The sequence below is a fragment of the Nyctereutes procyonoides genome, unplaced genomic scaffold (genome assembly GCF_905146905.1).
Source record: "Nyctereutes procyonoides isolate TBG_1078 unplaced genomic scaffold, NYPRO_anot_genome, whole genome shotgun sequence".
Classification (NCBI taxonomy): domain Eukaryota; kingdom Metazoa; phylum Chordata; class Mammalia; order Carnivora; family Canidae; genus Nyctereutes; species Nyctereutes procyonoides.
Window position 1 is genome coordinate 50,082,101 of NW_026575043.1, and position 22,016 is coordinate 50,104,116.

The 22,016-nt window shown below is 47.4% G+C and overlaps 1 protein-coding gene across 1 annotated transcript in view; it reads left to right on the forward strand.

Annotated features, from left to right (window-relative positions):
* KSR2 (kinase suppressor of ras 2) overlaps window positions 1–22,016 on the forward strand; it is a 399,224-nt gene that overhangs the window by 371,441 nt on the left and 5,767 nt on the right. The window contains exons 15-17 of the mRNA XM_055323016.1: window positions 14,953–15,049; window positions 16,030–16,163; window positions 21,592–21,723. Of these exons, the coding sequence (XP_055178991.1) occupies window positions 14,953–15,049; window positions 16,030–16,163; window positions 21,592–21,723 (363 nt within the window). The remainder of the gene's footprint in view (window positions 1–14,952; window positions 15,050–16,029; window positions 16,164–21,591; window positions 21,724–22,016) is intronic.

Here is a 22,016-nt window from a genome sequence, read left to right on the forward strand (position 1 = left end):
CTTCTTCAACATCAAGGAAAATGCAGCTCCCATCACAGATCCTGGTTCCCCTGGTGATGTTTACTGTGCTAGTGTGACCCTGACCAGAGTCTCCTGGTTGCATGTTGCTGTTGTCTCTTTCTCTTTCATGCTCATCTTATGCCCTCACTCATGTTGTAACTATGTGATTCAGTACTATTTGGGGCTGGTGGTACCTATCTTGTGTCCTGGGAAACCCTGATTCATCTAATCCCCAAACCTGCAAACCTCCTCCTCCTTCCTGCTTAGTATATTATTAACCGGGAGCTATGTCAGGATAGGATAGGCTCATGCAACAGTGACAATCAACTCTGAAATTTCCATCGCTCACTCAGAAAGTTTACTTCTCACTCACATAGAATTTGCTGCAGTTTGGGCAATGCTCTGGGTGGTGGGGGTGGGAGTGGGGCTGCCTTCCACACAGTCCCTCAGAGACCCAGGATATTCCAGTCTGCAGCTCTATCCTATCATCTAAAAAGAGATTATAGATGGGCTGCTCAGTATCCCAGCCAGGAAGTGGCAGGGGTCACCTTTTGTTGGCCAGAACCAGTCAGCCGATGCTGCCTAACTGCAAAGAAACTGGGCAGCATGGTCTCCAGTGGCACTTGGAGGGAGCATCTCTGAAGCATCTCTGGAATTCAGAGACATATGGTACTGTCTCTTCCATGCACATTTTCTAATCTAATCCCCCCAGACCTGTGAGGCAGGTTCTGGCTTGTCCATCTGCATTTATTTTAGGTGACTTGCCCAGAAGCTTAAGAGTGCCCAGACTGGGGACACCTGGTGGCTCAGTCGGTTGAGCATCCAACTCTTGGTTTCGGCTCAGGTCGTGATCTCAGGGTCATGAGATTGAGCTATGTGTCTGGCTCCACGTTCAGTGCAGAATCTGCTTGGGATTCTTTTTCTCTTCTTCCCTCTCTTCCCTCCCCCTCCCCTCCCCTCCTCTCCCCTCCCCTTCTTCTCCTCCTCCTCCTCCTCCTTCTTCTCTTTCTCTCAAATAAATAAATAAAATCTTAAAAAAAAAAAAAAAAGAATACCCAGACTGGACCTGGAACTTCATTCTGCCCAACTGCAAGTTCTAAGCTCCTAGCCCTGAAGTGCTACTGCCTCCGTGATATTGTCTCTGTCCCTTCCATTCTCTTTCTCTGTTTCCGCCTATAAAAGGAACACGTACTCCCAGCACATTCCCCTGTCTCTAGATCTGTGTCCGTTTCTCCTGGGATAATGAAATGGTAGCTTAAATTTGTTTCTGTCCAAGTGGTCACCCCAGCAGTGCTGCCTGTCCAGCCTGCCTTAGCTCCCCGCAGCATTCTGGCTTTATCTAAAAAGCTTCCAGTGCAAAGTACACAGTGCTTTTTGTCATCAAGCTGGCAGAGACATGGGCTGTAGAAACAGGGCAAAATTCTTTCCCTGATTGACAAGTCTGCAAAATCAGGGGTTCTTCCTATTTCCCAGACCATGGCTCCTTTGTACCTCTGCCAATGCAACAGGAAGAAATGAGTGGGGATTTTTTGTCAACTTCTAATTTTCTTTCTTGAAAACTTTATTATTTTATTTATATATCTCCTAAAATTTGCTCATTTAAAGCGTCCATACAGTTGAGTCGTTTCTAGTATGTATTCGCAAAATTGGGCAACTATCACCAACTCTAATTCTAGAACATTTCACCACCTCAAAAAGAAAAACCTTGTATCCATTAATGGTCACTCTATACCACCACCCTCATCAGCCCCCAACTCCTGGCAACCTGAACTCCCAGTTTTCAAAGAATCCATGGTTTTATAGGAGTATGTCAAAGGCCAAAGAAAATGTAAACACAGAGAGCTTTCTGAGAGGTGAGAGGCTTTGGCACTTCTGCACGGTCATATCTCCCAGGCTCTCCCGACACCAGTCACAAAAACATACCCAGGGATAGACATAGATGAACACATAAATGCAAAGATGCCCCCACACATGTTTGCATGGCTACACGAACATGCATGCATGCATGTCCTACCTCATTGCACCATATGCACACACAGATTCACTCACATGTGTACACATGTATTCATGAACACATAAACAGGCACACGGAGAAGAGCACGGGCATCCATAGAAGCAAGAATGTGTACATACATATGGGTACACACAGACATGTGTCATGCCTGTGGCTTTTGACTCAGCTACAGTGATCCATTGTGTGGCAGCAAAGGATCCGTGATTTCCTCTGCGGTGGCCCTGTGAGAGCCAGTGACCTGTAAGGAAGATATTCTAAAGCAATTTGGGATTTGCCTCACTTGGATGAACATTTGTCCTGCTCATCTAGTGCCCAGGGGCCGCCAGGGAAAGCTCCAGTGGGGGAACAAGATGTCTTGTTAAGCTCTAATTCTAGTAGCCCAATTTCTGTTGACCCATCCCAGTTTCTTAGAGCAAGGCTGAGTACACATCTTCTGTAGAGTCAGAGAGTAAATATTTTTTAAATTTAAAAAAATTTTACTTATCTTTTTCAGACAGTAAATATTCTTAGCTTTGCCAGAGTCTGTTACAAGTACTCAACTCTGCCATTACAGCAAGAAAGCCTCCATAGACAATGTGCAAACAAGGGTGTGGCAGAGTTCCAATAAAACAGTGTTTACTGGGTACTTGGTCTCTTAAGCCTGTGTATCTACACTTTTTTCAAATTCTTTGTGAACTCCTAACCTAGAGCAGTGTCAACAACGAGCTTGTTGGATGTGTGCTGGGGTGTCCCATTCTCAAGGAAAGGGAGAAGCAGCAGAAAGGGAGCTTTGGGCAAGCCGATCCTGTTGTCACATCTTGGCCATGAAGGATCCTGGACAAGTCATTCATTCCCTTGAGCCTTTGCTTCCTCATTGGAAAAGTAGGAAGATGAACTGTTCCCCCACAGGGCTCTGGTGAGGCTTATGTTGGGAGCTTGAAAAATGTTGGCTCCCTTAGCCCTCAGCCCTGCTCTTTCTAGTCCCCAGAGAGGCCATGTAGCTTAGTGGCTGAGAACAAGACGCTGGTGTCAGACAGACAACAGGGGCGGGTAGCCAGTTCTGCTCCGTAGGTGTCCTCTACATGAGCTGAGCCAGAGACTTGACCTCTCTGGGTCTCAGTTTTCCCATCTGAAATAGCTATTGCACTTCCCTAATAAGGTTAAAGTCAGGAGTACATCTGTTTGTGACCTTTGAACGACACAGGTTTGAACCGCAGTTTCATTTATATACAGATTTGCTTCTAGAAATACAGTATAACAGAGGTATTTTCTTTATGGTTCTCTTGATACTTTCTGTCTAGCTTACCTTATTGTGAGAATACATATATAATGTATATAGCATACAAAATATGTGTTCGTCGACTTTATGTGATCTGTAAGGCATCTGGTCAGTTAAGTTTTGGGGGGGAGTCCAAAGTTACATGGGGTTTTCAACCATGTGGGGAGTTGGTGCCCCTGACTGCCGTGTCGTTCAAGGGTCAACTGTAAATAAGATTATTCATGTCAAACTCTTAGCAGAGTGCTCGTGGGAAGGTTCTCAGTGAATGATATTGATGAGTTTTTTTCACTTCTGTCTTTTTTTTTTTTACTGGAGTTCTATTTGCCAACATATAGCATAACACCCAGTGCTCATCCCATCAAGTGCCCCCCAGTGTCCGTCATATTGATGATTCTTAGGACGCAGCATGGCTCTGAGGCTGCAAACGCAGAATTTAGCCTCAGGCAGATCTGGAGGTTCAAGCCTGGCTGTACCACTTGAAGCACCACCTTAGGAAATTCTACTTTCCTCTGCATTTTGGTATCCCCATTTCTTCCATGAAGGAGATGGACCCAGTGATCTATAACACTAGTTTATAGCCTGAATTCTAGAACTTTCTATACATGTTTTCTTACATCATGGCCAGGTAGGTGCCACACTGAGGTCCATACTTCTCCTGGGAAGGTGGACTCTCCCGTCCCCCTGCTGCTTCCCCTCCCCACCTCACCATCTCCCTCTGCCCACTTGGGTGGTGGGCCCCATAGGCAGAAAGGACACAGCAGTTTGTGGGGTGATGCATACAACTCATTGTCTGTTCCTCCTCCTCCTACCAGACACACAGTTATTTTTAAAAATCAGGTCATTGACTCTGCCCTCTTCATTAAGAATTGAACTTTTCCAGGGAGAGAGTGCTGTTGGGGTTTTCAGGTAAGGACCAGTCACTTGGTGCATGCTCAGAATGCGCTAAGGCCTGTGCAGAGGACAAGGCGCAAAAAAATGCTTCCTGCCTTGAAAGAGTCACAGCTGGACAGCCTTCCGAGCAAGGCCAAGGCTGAGCTGCTTGGAGCATGGATGCAGTTCATGCATTCAGCTACCTGCCCCCATCCTCATTTTAGTCTGTGGCCAGCTCGGTATTTTCCAAACTGTCTATAGGATAAACATGCATGTGGTTTCATTGCAGTCTGACTCAGAGGTGCCTTTTCTCCCTTTTTCTCTCGTTTTACAAAAGTAACGTGTTTATTGGGAGAAAAAATGAGAAAAGAGAGATAAGCAGCAAAGGAAAAAAAATACTTGTAAAGCTCTAAATCCCACTACCTGGAAATAACCCTGCTGACACCTTGGAGTCTGTCCTCTCTGGATTTTTAATGCGTATAAATTAGGTGGTATGCATATACATTTTTTAAATGGTAGTTAAGTTTACTGTTCAGCTTTTAATATATATATATATGGTCTGGTCAGGGAGCAGCAAGAACTGATGTGTTACGGGATCCAGCTCTGGAAGGCAGGGCCAGCGGTCTGTATGGTCTTTTGGTACCTTGCGCAGGCAGGGAAGAGGCTGCATGCTTCATCAGTGACTTACCCTGGCTTGGCCCTCGGTCTGTTTCATGTGCTAAGCCAGGAAGAAGGATCTGCCCTGGCACTAAACACAGCTCTTCCAGCTACAGTGGGTGATGGGAAAAAGGAAGGTGGTAGGAACCATGTGTTGGTTCATTCACTTGTTCTAGGAGCATTTCTGGAATTCCTCCCCGGGTCTGGCTCAGCTACATGCTGTAGGGGTGCATCCAGGAGCTCTAAAGACCCCCTCAAATGGTCCACCCCCATTCGGCCTGCCATGATTATCTCCAGGTGGTGGCTAGGTATTCACAAACAGAAACAGCAAGTGGACTGTCAGGCCAGACTTGGGCTGGCCCTGAATTTAGAGGGTTGAACGATGGTTGAGCTGGGGGGTTGAGGGGGAAAGGGTGTCTCAGCTGAGCTCAATGGATGAAGTTTCTTAGAAGTTGGGCCATCCTGCGTGGGTTCAGCTCACTCCTCTTGGCCAAATCATTTTTTCCCAAGGGATCTTCTAAAATCCTGGAAAGGTGTGGTGCTTTCAGACCTGGACTCAAATCCAGAGCCTGTCACCTACTGAGTGTGGGACCTGGGGCTGGTGCCATAACTCTCCTGCACATGAATTGCCTTTTTTGTAATCTAGAGGCCTGAGAAGTGCTTAGCTCAGTGCCTTGTCACAGAGAGCCACGTAACAGAGACCATTGTTCCATCTTGTCTCATTTCCAAGCAGTGCCAATTAGTACCTTCTCAAACTAGGGGCAGAAGCCACACACATACTCACACGATGCATACTCCCTTCCGTCCTCAGCCCACCTCACAGGTCACAGAGCACTGTGAGTTCCAGAGGTTTCCAGTAGCCTGCCTGAGGTCACACAGCCAGGAAGGGGCAGACTTTTATCCCAAGCGGTTCTGATTCTGAAGTGTGTTCTCCTATCCAAGCTGGCTTACTGCCTCTGTCTCCCATCCATACGATGTGAAGAACCCTACCCACTTTAGAGAGCTCTTTGAAGCATTGAATGAGAGGATCCCTGGAAACCTTTTGCCTCTGTCCTGGTCCCCTGGCCAGCCTTCAGGAGATGCTCATCATCCTGAACAAGATGGTGCCTGCCCTTCTTGGAGAGATGAGACTGGTTGGGGGGGTTGGGTGGGCACGTGGGGAGAAGTTGCCAGAAGCCGTGTAGTCTTTGCCATAAGACAGCATGATGTGGCAGGAAGGGGGGCACCCTTCTCAGGAGGAGTCCTGAGATGCCAGCCTGACCACTTATGAATGGAGGCACCCACCTCCCTCTTCTCCATCTCTCTCTGACCCCATGTTAGTTTCTCCATTGTCCTACTTAGAATTGTCCTATTTGCTACTGTCTGTTCCTCCATGAGCATGTCAGTTTCATGAAAACAAGGATATGACCCTTTTTGTCCTATCACTGTGCATAGGACAGGAGACAGGGGTTTGCAGGTACAGGGATTACATGAGGTTTTCCCAGAGGGGAGGACAGGTACTGCTCGCCCCACATAGCATTGAATCACGAAGGGTGAGACCCCCTCCCCTTTTCTTCTTCTATTCTCTTTCCGTCCTCCTGGTGACATAAAGGAGAAAGTTTCCACCCAACGCTAGCATCCAGCACCTTCTTTTTTTTTATTTTTTTTTTAATTTATGATAGTCACAGAGAGAGAGAGGCAGAGGCAGAGACACAGGCAGAGGGAGAAGCAGGCTCCATGCACTGGGAGCCTGACGTGGGATTCGATCCCGGGTCTCCAGGATCGCGCCCTGGGCCAAAGGCAGGCGCCAAACCGCTGCGCCACCCAGGGATCCCATCCAGCACCTTCTTAACCTTGACTTGCTAAATTTCTTTTTTTAAAAATCCAAAAAACAAAAAAACAAAAAAAAAACAAAGAAGGGGCCTCAAGATCAGACCATTTGGCAGGCCACAGTGCCCAGCTAGGATTTCGTTTTGTTTAACGTGTTGGCTTTCACCATGCTTACTTTTACATTTATCTGAGGCTAGAGATACTGGCTTTCTACCTGGCAGTGATAGAAGATAATGATAAACATTTCCTTAAATACACATTTTTTTTCTAGGAGGTGCACCTAAATGAAATTATTAGCAAGCGATAAATAATGCAAGGTGGCCCATCTGGCGGAAATCTTAAGGTGGTTCTGGAATGATCACCATGAGATACACGTCTGATGATTAGGAGATGATTTTTAAAAAACCGATATGCTTCAGAGTTAGGGAGGATCAGGTCCTGGGATGTTTTTGGACAAGGTCAAAAGGAACAGGTCTCAGATGGCAGCTGGACCACGCAATGTGACGCAATGTGACCGGAGAGAGGGGGACCAGCTAGGCTACCATTTCCTGAAAGTGCTTCCAGTAGTGAGCTAAAGGCTCCAGCTTCCCCCACTGGCTCCCTGTGCCCTTGGAGCACTTCTTCCCTTGTGAAGCCCAGAACCACCAAGAGCAGGATGTCACCAGATACCCAGAAGCCTGAGGTCACAGTCGGGGGCAGGAGGGCTCACTAATTGGCACAACCCTGTCTCCATACTGGAAGGACTCAGAGCAGCAGCCTCTGCACTTAGCAAAATTGGATCCAGCCCTGGAGAGAAGATCCAGTAAGGTAGGGTCTAAGCTTCCTTTTTCCCTCCCTACTTCTCGAAGCTTTTCAGCAATATCAGAAGCTGGAAAGGGGGTGTGTGCATTAGCAAAAAGTAAGCCCCGCTTTCCTGGGCAGCTAGGCTCCTGCTCTACACGGTCCAGTATCTGGCAGGCCACCATCCTCTTTCTGTCTGGCTGGGACACGAGCCTTCTGCCACCAACCCCTTACTAAATGGAACTCTATAACTCTTCATTTCCTGGACGCACGTCGGGTTAAGCAGGTGGCAAACAGCTGGCATTTCTCACTTGCTTTCTGGCATTTCCCATTTTTAATAGGAAGCTAACCTGGCATTTTTTATTAGAAAGCCCCAGAGTCCCAAGGTTTAATATCTTCAGTGTTAGATTCATGAATGACTTGGAAGTTAAAAGCTTGCCTGCGGCTGGAATTTGATGGAGGATGCAACTTGTCGCCTGAAATGTGATTTATTTGCTCAAGGGAAGGGGGGAGGAGACGGGCAGTTAAGTGGGTTTGGAGTTTTGAGTGGTGGGCGATGCTTAGAAGTAAGTGAACAAGCAAAGGGTTGTAAATCCCTTCTGACAGAATAGAGTGTTTTTAAAATAACAGCTGACTTTGAAACCCATTGCCTTAGGGACTCAAATCAGACAGATCTAAGAAGGATGGTTTTCACCCAACTGTTTTTTTTTTTTTTTAATTTGGAAGATCAGCACTTGAGGGGGGGGGAAGGCCCTGGGAGATGTTCTCTAGAGCCCAGCCATATGGCCTTTGCTGTAGTACTCAAGTGTACCCTACCTCAGGGCCTTTGCACTGGCTGGTGTCTGAGCCTGGAACTCTCTTCCTCAAGATCTTCATGTGGCTGGCTTCTTTCTTCGTTCAGCTCTTGGCATGAATATCACCTCCCCTGAGAGACTTACCCTGACCATCCTTGTTAAAGTAGCCCCCAGCTCCATAACTCTCTGTCCAGTAAATCTATTTATTCTCTCCTTGGGCCCTGTGACTCTCTGAACATCTCATCTATCTGCTTGGTTTACTTACTTATTGCCCAATGTCTCCCCTGGCCAACCAGCCCCATGAGATTAAGGACTGGTCCTATCTTGCATACGCCCACAACAGTATCACCTACCCCTAGAATGCTACCATGCCCACAGTGCCACTCACTCAATGGGGGGTGAGTGTAGCTGATTATCTCTGGGCCTCAGTAAAATGAGACTGGTCTTGAGCAGTGGTTCTCAAAGTGGGGTGTCTGGACCACTAGCATTTTAGCATTACCTGGGAACTTGTTCAAGATGCAAATTCTCTGCCCTAGAATCAGAATTTCTCAGGATGGGGCCATCTTTTTTTAACAAGCTCTTCCAGGGAATTCTGATGTACATTTAGGTTTGCCAGCCACTGGCCTCATGCTTAAACAACTATGAGGTCTAGACACGTGTAACTTGTAGGAAGGGGAGCAGGTGTGGCAGAGGAGACCATGCATGCCAGGTCTAGGACATTCCAGTTTAAGACCAGGCATATCTGAAAGCCCAACAGCCCCCTCCAAAACCAATGGACCATCTGTTACCCTCAACTAGAGGCCCTTAGAGCTCACAAAATAAAGCCCACAAACAAATAAGCCCGGAGAGACGAAGACAGACCCTTGAGAAGTTGTTTCTGTTTAATTGGATGTGATGTTCCGGTGGTGATCTCACTCCCTGGAATACTGAAAGAGGAGGTCTGGCCATGTGAGGCAGCCCGTGGCATTGCATGCATTCATTTCTTCAGAACCTTCTGTGTAGTGGGAGTACAGGTGCGGCCAGATTGACCTAGACCCTGCCTTCATGGAGCATAGTCTGGAGGAGGAGACAGCCTGTCATCAAAGATTCCAGGCAACAAGTGTATGATTCCAACCAGGACAAGTGTTGCAGAGATGAAGTCCATGGTGCTGCAGGGACCTACTGGGGAGGAGGGAACTAGTTAGGGAGGCCAGGGGAGGCTTTCAAGGACACATGGGGAGAGCTGAGGGAACAGCACATGCAAAGGCCTTGAGGTAAGCATGTGTGGCTGGAGCTCAGTGAGCAAAGGGAAAAATCCCAACAAGAAAGGGGTGGGGCCAGTCTGTGTAGCACCTGTGGGCACTGGTGGAGTTGGGTCTGTATCCAGAGAGCACTGCGGGGAGTGGGAACGGGGCGGGGGGGCCAGAGTTGGGGGGGCACACACTAGCAGGGAATGGCCAGGTCTGCTTTGTATTTTGACACGGCCCTCAACATGCTGGATAAAGACCAAATCAGGGAAGCCAGAGAGGCAGTCAGGGGCAGTTGTGGCCACCTACGCAAGAAAGTAGTAGTATTTGCAATAATATCAGCAGTAATATTATTAGCAGCGATCTGAGCTGCTGTTGAAGGAGTACATGTTCCGGCCAGATGCTGGGCCAAGTGTTGTACCTGCATGACCTCATTTCAACCTCATGCCCTCCTGCCAGGCAGTATGTACGTGCTGCCCGCTGGATTTGTTTCCTATAGCTGCCATCTGTATCTTGCAGTTCTAGAGGTCAGCAGTCTGAAATGGGCCTCACAGGGCCAAGATCAAGGTGGCAGCTCTATTACATCCTGGAGGCTCCACAGCAGAACCTGTTCCTTTCTCTAGCTTTTAGAAGCGACCTTCATCCTTTGGCTTATGGACCTTCCCCATCTTCACAGCCAGCGATGGCTGGTTGAGTCCTTCCTCCGTACTCTAATCTCTCTCTGACTCTTTTTTGCCTCCTGCTTCACTTTAAGGGCCCTTGTGATGACACTGGACCAACCCAGAAAACCCAGGATAATCCCCCGCCTGCCCCCCACACTGAAAAAGTCTTAATTTAATCACCTCTGCAAAGTTCCTTTTGCCATGTAAGGGACAGAGTCACTGTTTCTGAAGATTAGGAGGTAGACGTCTTTGGGGGATCACTGTTTGCCGACCACACTCACAGTTACAGATGGGGACACTGTGCCTGGATCAGTCTCCAAGGCCATGTGGACTTGGAGGTGGCAAAGCTGGACTGGGAGCCGATCTGTCAGTCGGAGGAGGAGGTGGCCCCCAGGCACATATCCCCCTACCTGGTTCGTTCACACAGGCCTGGATCCCCAGATTTGCTAAGGGGTTTGGAGGAGAGAAGTGAAGTGGCTGCCCCAGACATCTTGATTTCTCTCCCAGTCACTGTTTTTGGTAGAAAGTAGCCAGTTGGACAGAGGTCCTTGATAAGCCTCGTAAATGGTTTTATCTTGTTGTTTCTAGCAATCCTCTTTTAGGCTGGTTTGTAACAAGCGTCTCACATGTGCAGTGCCATCCTGGCCAGAAGGCTCACTGTTACCTGGGACATGGGTTCAAAGGTCAGAACTGTGTGAATGAGTTGCCTGGGGTCAAGGCTGGGGAGACCTATCAGCCAGAAGATAAAGTGGGAAATGTCCCATCCTTGTTTCTATTTTTGGAGAAATGTGATCCTTTTGCAGAGAGAGATACTGAGAGGGTAATGTGTGTATGTGTGCATGCGTGCGCACGCATGCTCCTGTGTGTGTGTATGTGTGTGCACACGCGCATGCTTACCACCCCAGAACCTAGAGAGGTACTAACTACCTCATGAACTAACTACATCCTGAAGCCACTAAAACATCTTCTCCTGACCTCCAGACTGACTGCTACCAAGGCCAACAGCCTCTATTAATCTTTATTGCCTTAGTAGCAACATTATGGCTACTATTCACTGAGGGTGTACGACGTGCTGGAGTCTCAGAAAAAGTCATGGAGCAGAAGATGGGAGTTAAAGAGCGTAAGCTCTGGAGCCAGGCTGCCTGGGTTCAAATCCTAGCTCCACTTAAACTCTCTGAGCCTCAGTTTCCTTCTCTGTAAAACATGGCTGATCCAAGACTTCATTAAATCCAAGATGCCATCAGTCACAACATGGACCATGTATTCATGAACTATAAAGAATACAGTGAGAGCAAAACTGTTACCTGTTCGTGAATAAGACGCATTCTGATCTTAGAGATGTTAAGTTTCAAGGAAATCCACATCTTAGGATCCATGAAAAACAGAAAGAACACCCACCGTGTGGGTCTATTGTGCTTAGACTGGCACCTGGCACATAGAAAGGGCTCATGCACGTTAGCTGGTGTTGTTACTATTACCCCCATTTTACAGATGAGGAAACTGAGATCAAAGTCACTTCCCAAGGTCACCCAGCAAGTAGTAAATGGTAGAGTCAGATTTGGATTCCCTTGCCTGCATGTCTCTTAAATGGTCCCAAAATCATATCCACACCACGGAGGAGATGAGAGAAAGATCAGGAAAAGGCTGATACCATCTCTGTATGTCTGTGAGCAGGTCTTCCACCCCTCTGGGTCTCCATATCCTCATCTGTGGGAATGGGCCAGTGGTGTCGACCCTGCAGCGTTGCTGGGAGGATTTGTGAAAGTGAATAGGTCCCACGCACATGCTCAGTAAACCTTCATCCTTTATTCCCTTCCCTTCCCACCTCCTACCCTGCAAGCAGCTTTTTGGGCACTGCCTTTAGCCACAGAAACCCCAAGCTCAGAGCAGTTGCCAAAGATACTTGGACTGACTTGCCTGGAGTATCCGAGCCTCAACCGCCCTGGACACCTGCCTGATGTCTGCTCCGGCTTAGAGCTCAGCCTTCTCTCTGCACCTGCTCTCCAGCTCAGCCCCGATGCACACCTGGCAGGCACAGCCAGGCCCGGAGCCCCTAACTCCTCTGCAGACACTGCCTCTCGGGACTATACTGCTTGGAAGCAGATTCCTGGGGTATCCGTGTTGCTTTAGATCCTCTTGTAAATTTTTACACGGTGAATTGTTCATCCTTGCCTGTTTGTTGAAAGCAAGACTATCTGGCAAAGTGTCCAGATCCTAAGAGCACAACCTGCTGAATTTCCACTAAATTCACACTCCTGTACCGGTACCCAAATCAAAACAGAACATTGCCTGCGCCATCCCCCCCCCACCCCCACCCCCTCATTCTCTCTCAAGCCTCCCAGTCCCCAACTGTCAGCACTGCACAGACTTCTAGCACTTGGATCAGTTTTGTCTGCTTTTGCACTTTATACATGAAATCATTCAGTGTGAGTATGGTGTGCCTGGCTTCTCTGGTTCAATGTTGCGTTTATGATTTTTGCCGTTAGCAATAGTTTATGGTTATACAGTACAAATATATACATATTGTTATATGGCTACATCACAATCTATCCATCTTTGTTGATGAATACTTGGATTGGCTCCGGTGTGGGGCTGTAATGAATGGGCTGTTCCTAATGTGGTAGTACATTCTGGTGTATCTGTGGGTGAATGTGAGTATGCATGCCTGTTGCCTATATACTTCGGGGAGGAATTGCTGATCGTGGGTTATTTGTATCTTTCACGTTGGTAGCCGTGCCAAGCTGTGATTGTGCAAATTTACATACCACCAGTCTGTGTTGGTTTCTCCAGCAGCCCCAGAAACCACAGGGTAGTGAGAGAAGCAAAGGTTTTAGCAGCTGCTCCTAGAGAGAAAGATGTGAGCAGGGAAAGATGGGATGGATATTTGAAGCCTGTGACTTGTATGCAGTTATTCTGGGAAGGAGAGTCTGGGAATCCGGGAGCCTATTGCAATGATTTGCTCTGCGGGGACAGTATTTTCTGGGCTCTGGCCTGTAATGAGTGTAGGTGGCTGTTCAAGAACTGAGTATCCAGGGGAGAGAATCCACCCACGGTCCTCACCATCCCCAATATTTAAATGTCAATATGGTTTAATTGGCTGCACAGCCCACTGTCTCCCCATCTCCTGCAGCAGCCACAGCAAATATACCCTAGGACAGCAACAACAGGGGACAGCCTTGAGTCACTGTTGCTGCCACCTGCCAGCTTACTGGGTGACCTTGGACAGGTTAATCAGACTCCCTGGGAGTCAGCTTCCCTAAGAATCTCACCTTAAGGAAGTAAAGAAACACATCTTAGTCAAAGATCATTGGTAGCGTGTGGGATGGGTGGATGGGTGAATAGGTAGCTGGGTAGATAGGTAGAAATATAATAGATGGACAAACAGATGTGATGCGTGTATAAATATACTATACATATTTGCACAAGGATGTGCGTGCATTTGCCATTGTATTGATCATTTGCCACCTCTCCTAACAACCCGCATTTTGTGAGCACTTAATATGCGTCAAGCACGGAGAGATGCCTGTACTTTTACACACCTGATTTCATGTGATTCTCTTTAACAATCTCATAAGGCAGGAACTATTTACCCCCTTTTACAGATAATAAAAATGAAGCTCAAAGAGGTTAACTCATCTGCCTGGGGTCACACAGCCACTAATGACAAACCAGGATTCTAAACCACAGAGTTTGACTAGACCTCGGTTCTAACTGCTTTGCTACACTTTCCACCACATGCCTTCTCTCATTCAGTTCTCACAGTGACTCTACAAGGGTAGGTATTCTCTTTGATAGCTAAGGAAACCGAGGTCCAGAGGGGTTAAGTAACCCATCCAAAGACACACAGTAAGAAGCCGAGCTGGGATCCAAACTGAGGTCCCTCTGCCACAGTTCTAGCTCCAACCACATTTTCTCAGCTAAGTCTTGCAGGTGACAAAGGCTCAAACAATACTAAAGGAGGGACTGAGAGTCTTTTAGCAATTAACTCCTAGATTAAAAGAAAAATTCAAGCCATTATTTTGACACAAGATGGAACGTGAACTTGCCTAATACCATCCCTCCCTCTTTCAGCCAACACTGGATACTATGAGCCAGACATGGTGCTGAGGGCTGGGGATGAGGTGGGGAATCTAGAATTCATTCACTAACTCATTCGGTGACCACTTACTGAGTGTCTGTTGTTGCGTGCCAGGAACTGAGCCTGCTGCAGAAGGGACAGACGGATGGGCATGCAGGCAACTAAATGAGGAGGTGTTACTGTCACTGCATTAATGTCCTTTGTCATCTTTTCATTTATCTTAAACATTGGTCCTCAAAATGAATTCAATGAGGCTGAAAAAGTTTGAAAATCCCTCTATGTAGAATGTAGACAGGCATCTGGTTTGGGGGGAAGAGCATTGATGTTGACAGGCCACCGTCTGAAGGCTTGAATGCATCATTGGTCAATGGTACTTGGTGGATGTGAGCCACCATTCTGCTGGTGTTTTATCACTGTCCCCCCACCTCAGCAGCTTCTGTAGAGTGGGAGCAGCTGGGACAAGTGGCTGGCAGAGTGATAAGTGGTGTCTGAGGACCCCAGAAGTTTCTGGTTTATGTGCAACTTTCCTTCTGTGCAACCCTAGGACAGATGGAACTGGGCCCGGGTTAGATTCTGTAGGTATCCTATGATGCCGGGGTGGGGTGGGGGGCAGTGTTGGTGATGAACCCAAAGAACGTGCCCCTGATCTGCATCCCAAAACCAGGTCTGAGGTCCAGTTACAGGCTCATTATCCAATAGGCAAACTAGGGGCACATCCAGTCTATTTGTCACATCTAACAACTACCGTGGGTCACTCTCATCGGAACAACTGCCAATCATTTATTTTGTCCTTTTGCTTTCCAGCCTCTGTAAGGGACGGACGCTCTATTCTGTGGTGAGGGATGCCAAAATCGTCTTGGATGTCAACAAAACGAGGCAGATTGCCCAAGAAATTGTGAAGGTACCACAGGGTCTGGGGCTCCCTCCTGAGATGCATGGTTTATCTTCAGATCAACAGTCTGGATTAAAAAAAAAAAAATTAATTTGACCTAAAAAATACCACACTGCAAGTGAAGAAGAGTTTTGCCCAGATGTCACCATTAGGGTTGGTCTCCTGATGTTTGACTTCCATCTGGTGCCTCATTGTCATGATAATTGGGCATGTACAGGGACCAGGAGAAGTTTGTGTTGCTAGATTCCCTTACCCCTCAGATGCTTGAATTCCTGTGAGTGCAAACCATCTCTCTCTCTCTCTGCAGCTGCTGGGGAAACATCCAATTGTTGCAAGTTTTTTGGGATTAAAACAAACTGGAACATCCTGTGTTTTCTGGCAGGTGCCTCATTAGTCAGTTGACTGGGGCTTTTAGTTCCCATTTGGAAGTGTTAGGACTGAGCCGTTAGAAGAGATAAAATGTGACTGCTCATAAAGGCAAAACCCCAAAAATCTAGAGACTCACCCTTGAGTGAGACCTCCACTAGACTGTGATCTTGATCATTGGCTCATGATCCATTCAGCACTGATATGAGTTAAGTAGATATAAAACAAATCTCCTGCAGAGGAGTTATTTTTTTAAAAAAGGAAGTGTGGGGAGGTGGTTGATGGGATTCCTTTCTCCGGGAACCTCTTCTTCGTTTTTGTCTTCATTTTTTTTTTCCCCACAAGGGACATCTTCCCTTGTTTGTTCTTCAGGAAGCAGACAAGCTAGGTAAGAATAGTGGTGGTCATCCGGGGGTGGTGGCAGACATGTGTCCTGGGGACCCTGCCTGTTCCCACTTGCCATGACTTCTCTCACCCTACCTCCAAGCCTCTGTGTTTGGGCTCCCAGTGCTGCAGCTGTCCAGGACACTCTTGTTGGAAGGGCAAGGAGGGTGAACCCAAGCCAGAGTAGCAGCAAGCACTCAGGTGTTCCCTGGAAATTCCTATTTCCTTGCTTCTTGCAGGGCATGGGCTACCTCCACGCAAAGGGGATCCTTCACAAGGACCTCAAGTCAAAGAATGTCTTCTATGACAATGGCAAAGTGGTGATCACAGACTTCGGGCTCTTCAGCATTTCTGGGGTGCTGCAGGCTGGCAGGTGAGTGGCAGTAGAAGGGCATAGTGGAGTTCTTGACAGATGACACTCAGGGGTGAGAAGTCACCCAAATGACCAGTGACCTAGACTGGGTCTTGGGCCGGAGGTCATTTAGCTGAGCAGCTAAGTAGGCTATTGCTGATGCTACAGTGCTGATGCCAGGTCAAGCCATGATTCCCTGGGAGCCTGTCTTGCAAGCAGTACTTTTGAGCCCACATGCGTGTTGTTGTTTTTTTTTCAAAGATTTTATTTATTCATGAGAGACAAAGAGAGGCAGAGACACAGGCAGAGGGAGAAGCAGACTTCCTGTGGGGAGCCTGATGCAGTGCTCGATCCCGGGACCCCAGGATCACCCTGAGCCACCCAGGCACCCCTGAGCCCACATGCATTATTGAACACTGAGCATTCCTGAATCCTGAAAGACCTTTCCCTTGAATTTAGCTGGAAGACCCTTTGCCCTGAGTACCCACCTGGAAGTTGGAATCACCCAAGAGTCCTTGCTCAGAGTTTTCTTATGAACCAATCCATTTTAGTGCAGCAAGAGTACAGTTAAGGGATTTAAAATCTGACCCACCTGTGCCCCACCCCCACCACTTGGCTCTGCCACTTAATAAGTGTGACTTTAGTTACACAAATGGAACTTCCCTGACCTTCAGTTTCTGTGTCTGCCAGAAAAATGACAGTGTGATCATGCCTACCTCGTAGGATCATTGTGTGGATGAAATGACACAATCAGGCGTCCAGCACAGTGCCCAGAGCATAGGAAGCACACCACACAGAGTAGCTGCTGCCAAGTTGTTGAAATTACTATTAATTTGCATATACCTCCCCCAGTGTCACCCAGGAGAATCATTAACCATCCTTAAGTAATTAATTCTCAGGAGCCACTCACCCGGGGCAAGCTGCCTTGAGTTGACCAGGAGAAACAGCTTGATTCCAAATAAACAACCCATGATTCAGAAAGTCTGCCCTGGGTGACTTTTAATTTGGAGCTGCACGCATGCGTGCGCACACTCACACAAACTTAAAAACCCTGTGGTTTTCTCTAATCGTGCCTTTTATAAGAGGTGCCTGTCTCCTCTGGATGGCAGCCCCACACTCTTCTTTTACTTCAGTTTCAGCTGCTTTGAGGTACTGATCTCTTTGAGGTCCACCCCAGGGTCCTCCCCTACCCAAAGTGAATTTCATTCAAGCTGTATAATATCTTAAATCTAAGAGCCTCCAAAAATCAGCAACACTTGATCTAGCTGCTTTGTGTGATCTAGATACAGGAAGCATAACAAAAGCATAAGTTTGTCTTCAGCTTTTACTCCACCCAAAAAAAGAGTCAGTGCGGTCTCCCAAACTATCTATGGCACCTCAGATGAAAAAAGAAGTAGGTAAATGAACAAAGATACGGTGGATAGGTTGGTGGAGAGAGTCCATCGAGTCAGAACCCAACAGGCCAGGAAGGCTGAACCACATTCCTTCTTCCCCTGGTCTTCCCAGCAGCACTCACAAGTGGGTTTGCTGGCAGAGAATTTGCACGTGTACACGTATGTGCGCACACACATAATTTGCAAGCATGCATACACGCGCATGCATGCTCACATACACTCCATCCATCCATCTATCCATCCATCCGTCCATCTATCCATCCAACCCCCCGGGGTTAAGAGGAGGAGAAAGCAGTTGGTAACGTTACTATGCACTCAAGTATTTGTGTCCAGACATTTGTCTGCTGGAGGTCCAGCAGATGCTTTTGGGAACCTACTTCAAGGCTCTTTAAAAAAAATCATCCAATTGCTCCCTCCTGGAGGTGTGTCCACATACCTTCCCTTTCTCCTGGCTAGTGGATTCTCCTGAAGGTGGAGGATAAGGAGGCAGGACCTCTGATTTTCTCCCTTTTGGTTCTTGGTTTTCTAAAGCCTCAGGGTAAAGAGGAAGAAAGGAAATGGAATGACGTGAGCATCCTTTCCTTTACCTCACTCACAGGGGCCCAGTGTCAACCGGGAAGCAAGTTCAAGTCAAGGGCAAAGTGGCTGCTGGCCTTGTCCAGCCGCCACTCCCCCCACCCCCACCCCTGCCCAGCCTGGTCATCAAAACAAACCTGGGCAGTGTCAAGAGAGGCCAAGGAGTCCTCAGCAACCTCTCCCACAAAAATCCACATTTCTTGGCTGCCTACCCCCCCATCGGGGATCTCCTGTGCTTGTTGTATGTTCCCTGCTACAGTTGTATATAGGGCTTCAGTTTGCTCCCTAAGGGGGGCGTTTCTCTAGGAATTGCTGTAAAATTATGGTTGGGAGTCTCTGGAGTCACTTAGTACATCTACAGCTTCAGGCAGGTCACTTAAGTGTTTTGAAGCTCTGTATCCTCATCCACAATACAGGGATTTTATCCATCTGATTGTCGGATTAGTGGGACTGAGTGGAATGGATAACCTGGCACACATGAGACACTCAGCGGGGGCTGCTTGCCATCCTGCTCTGCCCTCAGTGGGGACTTAGGGCATTCACGGTGCTGGGTTCCCCGCAGGGGAAGATCTGCTGGGCCTGGACAGGGGTAGGGGGTTACCCTGTGAAGGGAGGGGAGCGTGCCCTGAACATCCAGACCGACCGCAGGGGCTTCCCTCGAGCCTGTCCCCAGCGTTGCCAATATGCAGCTGTTCTGCTATCGTCGGGAAAAGGTGTCATTTTTAATGCCAGCACCATCATGCCAGCCCCCCGCAGTCTGTTATTAATCATAATAATAACCATAATGAAGACGATTTGAGTTTGTCACTGGTGTGCCCATCGCTATGGGAACGGGACATCCCGGAGTGTCTGGGTCAGGCCTAGCATTGAGCCCCCTCCCAGGCATGTGTCCCCTCCCATCCTGGGTTGATGGATAGGAAGGGGCCAGCACCCCTCCTTCTGGCCTATCTTGCAATTCCAAACCTGCACTGAGCCAGCGAGTCCAGAATAGGCAGCAGAAGCGGTCAGAAAGAGATCAGAACTGGGGTACTCTCCCTTTGGGCAGCAGCACCGCATCTCATCATACCCCCAATGGCCTGGCCATGCCTGGAGAGTGTTAGCTGGCTCAGGCCATGGCCCACCCTTCTTGAAGGATACTCTTACTTTGGGCTCTAGGCTCAACTTCATCTCTGTGTCCTTGGGATGAAAATACATTTGTAGGGCACAATTCTGTCTAATAATCATGTGGCCCCCACCAGAAAGGATTATCCAGCCCCAAAACTCCTAGAGGCTCTCTTATCAGGGTTCTATCCTTCCCCTACACATGGTCCACAAGATAACTTTAGGGATGGCATGAATAAGCATTTTTCATCTTAATTTTAATTAAGATGAAAATTTTAATTAAGATTAATTTAGTACTAAAAAAGTGCTAGTTCCCATGTATGGTCATGTAAAGAAGTAAATGAAAAAACCCATTTGCAGTAAATAATGGTCAAGAGCAGCACTGTCCAATAGCTCTCAGCCATATAAGGCTATGTAGTTTTAACTTTAATTAAAATTACATAAAATTAAAAGTTTAATTCTTTAGCTGCACTAGCTGGGTTTCAAGTGCTCAGGGGTCATGTTGGCTAGTGGCCGCCATAATAGTCAAGAGCAGCACTGTCCAATAGCTCTCAGCCATATAAGGCTATGCAGTTTCAACTTTAATTAAAATTAAATAAAATTAAAAGTTTAATTCTTTAGCTGCACTAGCTGGGTTTCAAGTGCTCAGGGGTCGTGTTGGCTAGTGGCCGCCATATTGGATGGCACAGACAGAGAACATTTCCATCATCATGGAAAGTTCTATTGGATAGTGCTGCTCTAGAAGGTTTTCAGATAATCATCAGGGGAGCAGGGCATCACACCTGACATAGCTCAGAAGCCATCCTAGGAGAACTGTAGAATCTAGGCAGCCCCAGGTCCCCCACATTCTGGAGGCTCTGGACCATCACAATCTCCTAATGGTTGGAAATATCTATCCCCCCTCTCCCATAACTGCCCCTTTTCCCTGAGTTAACTGGCCCTTTCCTGGGAATCTTGAATCAGTGGAAACCTTATGGGAGATCTGCTCAGATTCCAGTCCCAGATGGAGAGCTCTGTACTTACAATAGTGAAAAAGGCAGCCAGCGTCTTTCCTCTTCCAGGAATTTATCCTAAGGAATAATCATAGATGTGGGTGCAAATATATTCACAGTGGCTACCAAATGATGTTCTTCCCAGCATTGTTTATACTGATGAAAGAGGGAGGCCCATCAACTAATGATTGGTTGTATACATTTTAACAGATACATGGGATTGGCATGATATGTGCCAATGATGCTGGCTGCCTTTAGGTTTCTAGAACACCCCAAACAGGGCTTGCCTTACACCTTTATCCTAACTTCCCCTTCTGCCTAGAATAATACCCTTCTCCTTGTTCATATGGCTTGGTCCTTTATGTCCTGTCAATCTTAGCTCACATTTTATCTAAAGTGAGTTCACTCTTATCTTTAACACATTCCCCTGTTTAAATTATTTTGTATAATGCTTATCTCTCTCTATTTTTCCTATTAATTTAATTCATTTGTCATCCCCTTCCCCTCCCAAGGCACAGGCTCCAGGAGGGCAGAGACCTTGCAGTGTCCTTCACTGCTATGTTTATGGTGCTTAGGCATAGTAGATTCTCCAAAAATACAGTGAATCCTCATTGCTCTTGGATTTCATATTTGTGAATTTGCCTACTCAAATCTATTTGCACCTCCAATATCAATGCAGCACCTTCTCAGTCATTCACAGGCATGCATAGGGTGGTGAAAATTTGAATCACCTGATGTAAGTGTTCCCAGCTGAGGTCAGACAAGGGGATGCTCTGCATCTCATACAGTGATGACCAGGGGACAGGAATGGGAGGGGGCCATGCAGTACAGGGCAGGAAGTCCTGGCCTCGGGACCAGTTGGACAGAGTTTCGCAACTCTGGCAAATGGTCATGGGGCAGCCTCAGACACATTATATGACACTTTTGAGCCTTGTTTTCTCTTCTGTAAAATAATGAAAATAGAATGTACTAGGATGAGTTGTTTTTAGGATTTAAGATTATGATTTATGTGAGGTGTGTGTGTGAATACATATTTCCTCTAGGAGCAATTTTCTTTATTTGCTAATTCACTATTTGCAGAGACTTTATAAAACATAACTACCATGAATAAGAAGGCTCAGCTGTATTGGTTGAATGAATATGCAGAAGGGGGTGCCTCAGAGGCAGAGGGACCCAATGAGGGTTTGAGTGTTGAGTGTGTCTCTCCAGATCAGTCTTCTCTGCCCCTTTCCCCGGGTCTCAGCCTCAAGTACAAGGTCAGGCAGTGCCCATTGGGGGAGATGCAAGAAAGCCAGCAAAGGGGGTCCAGAGACTTGCGGTCACTGCTGGGGAATTAGTCCTCCCTGGGCTGTGAAATGGGGCTCACTCTGTGTTTTGCTTCTCTAGGAGGGAGGACAAGCTGCGCATCCAGAATGGCTGGCTGTGCCACCTGGCACCAGAGATCATCCGCCAGCTGTCTCCTGACACGGAAGAGGACAAGCTCCCCTTCTCCAAGCATTCAGATGTCTTTGCACTCGGGTAGGTGGCCCACACTGGCTGTGGAGAGCCCCAGCCCAGGTAGAGGGACATTGCCCAAGCCTTTCTTCCATACTTTTGGAAGAGATGGGGTACCCATCTGCTGGGGCCGAGGTGGTTACGTTTCTGGGTGAGGGTTGGGGGTATCCAAATGGAGTGTAATAGAAAGGGTGACCTTAGCAAGCCTTCATGCCTGGCTTCTAACTTGTTATGGACTTTGACAAGTTACTTGACCCATTCATTCATTTGGTTAAGCAATATCTATGGAATGCCTACTGTTAACAAATTATCTAAAA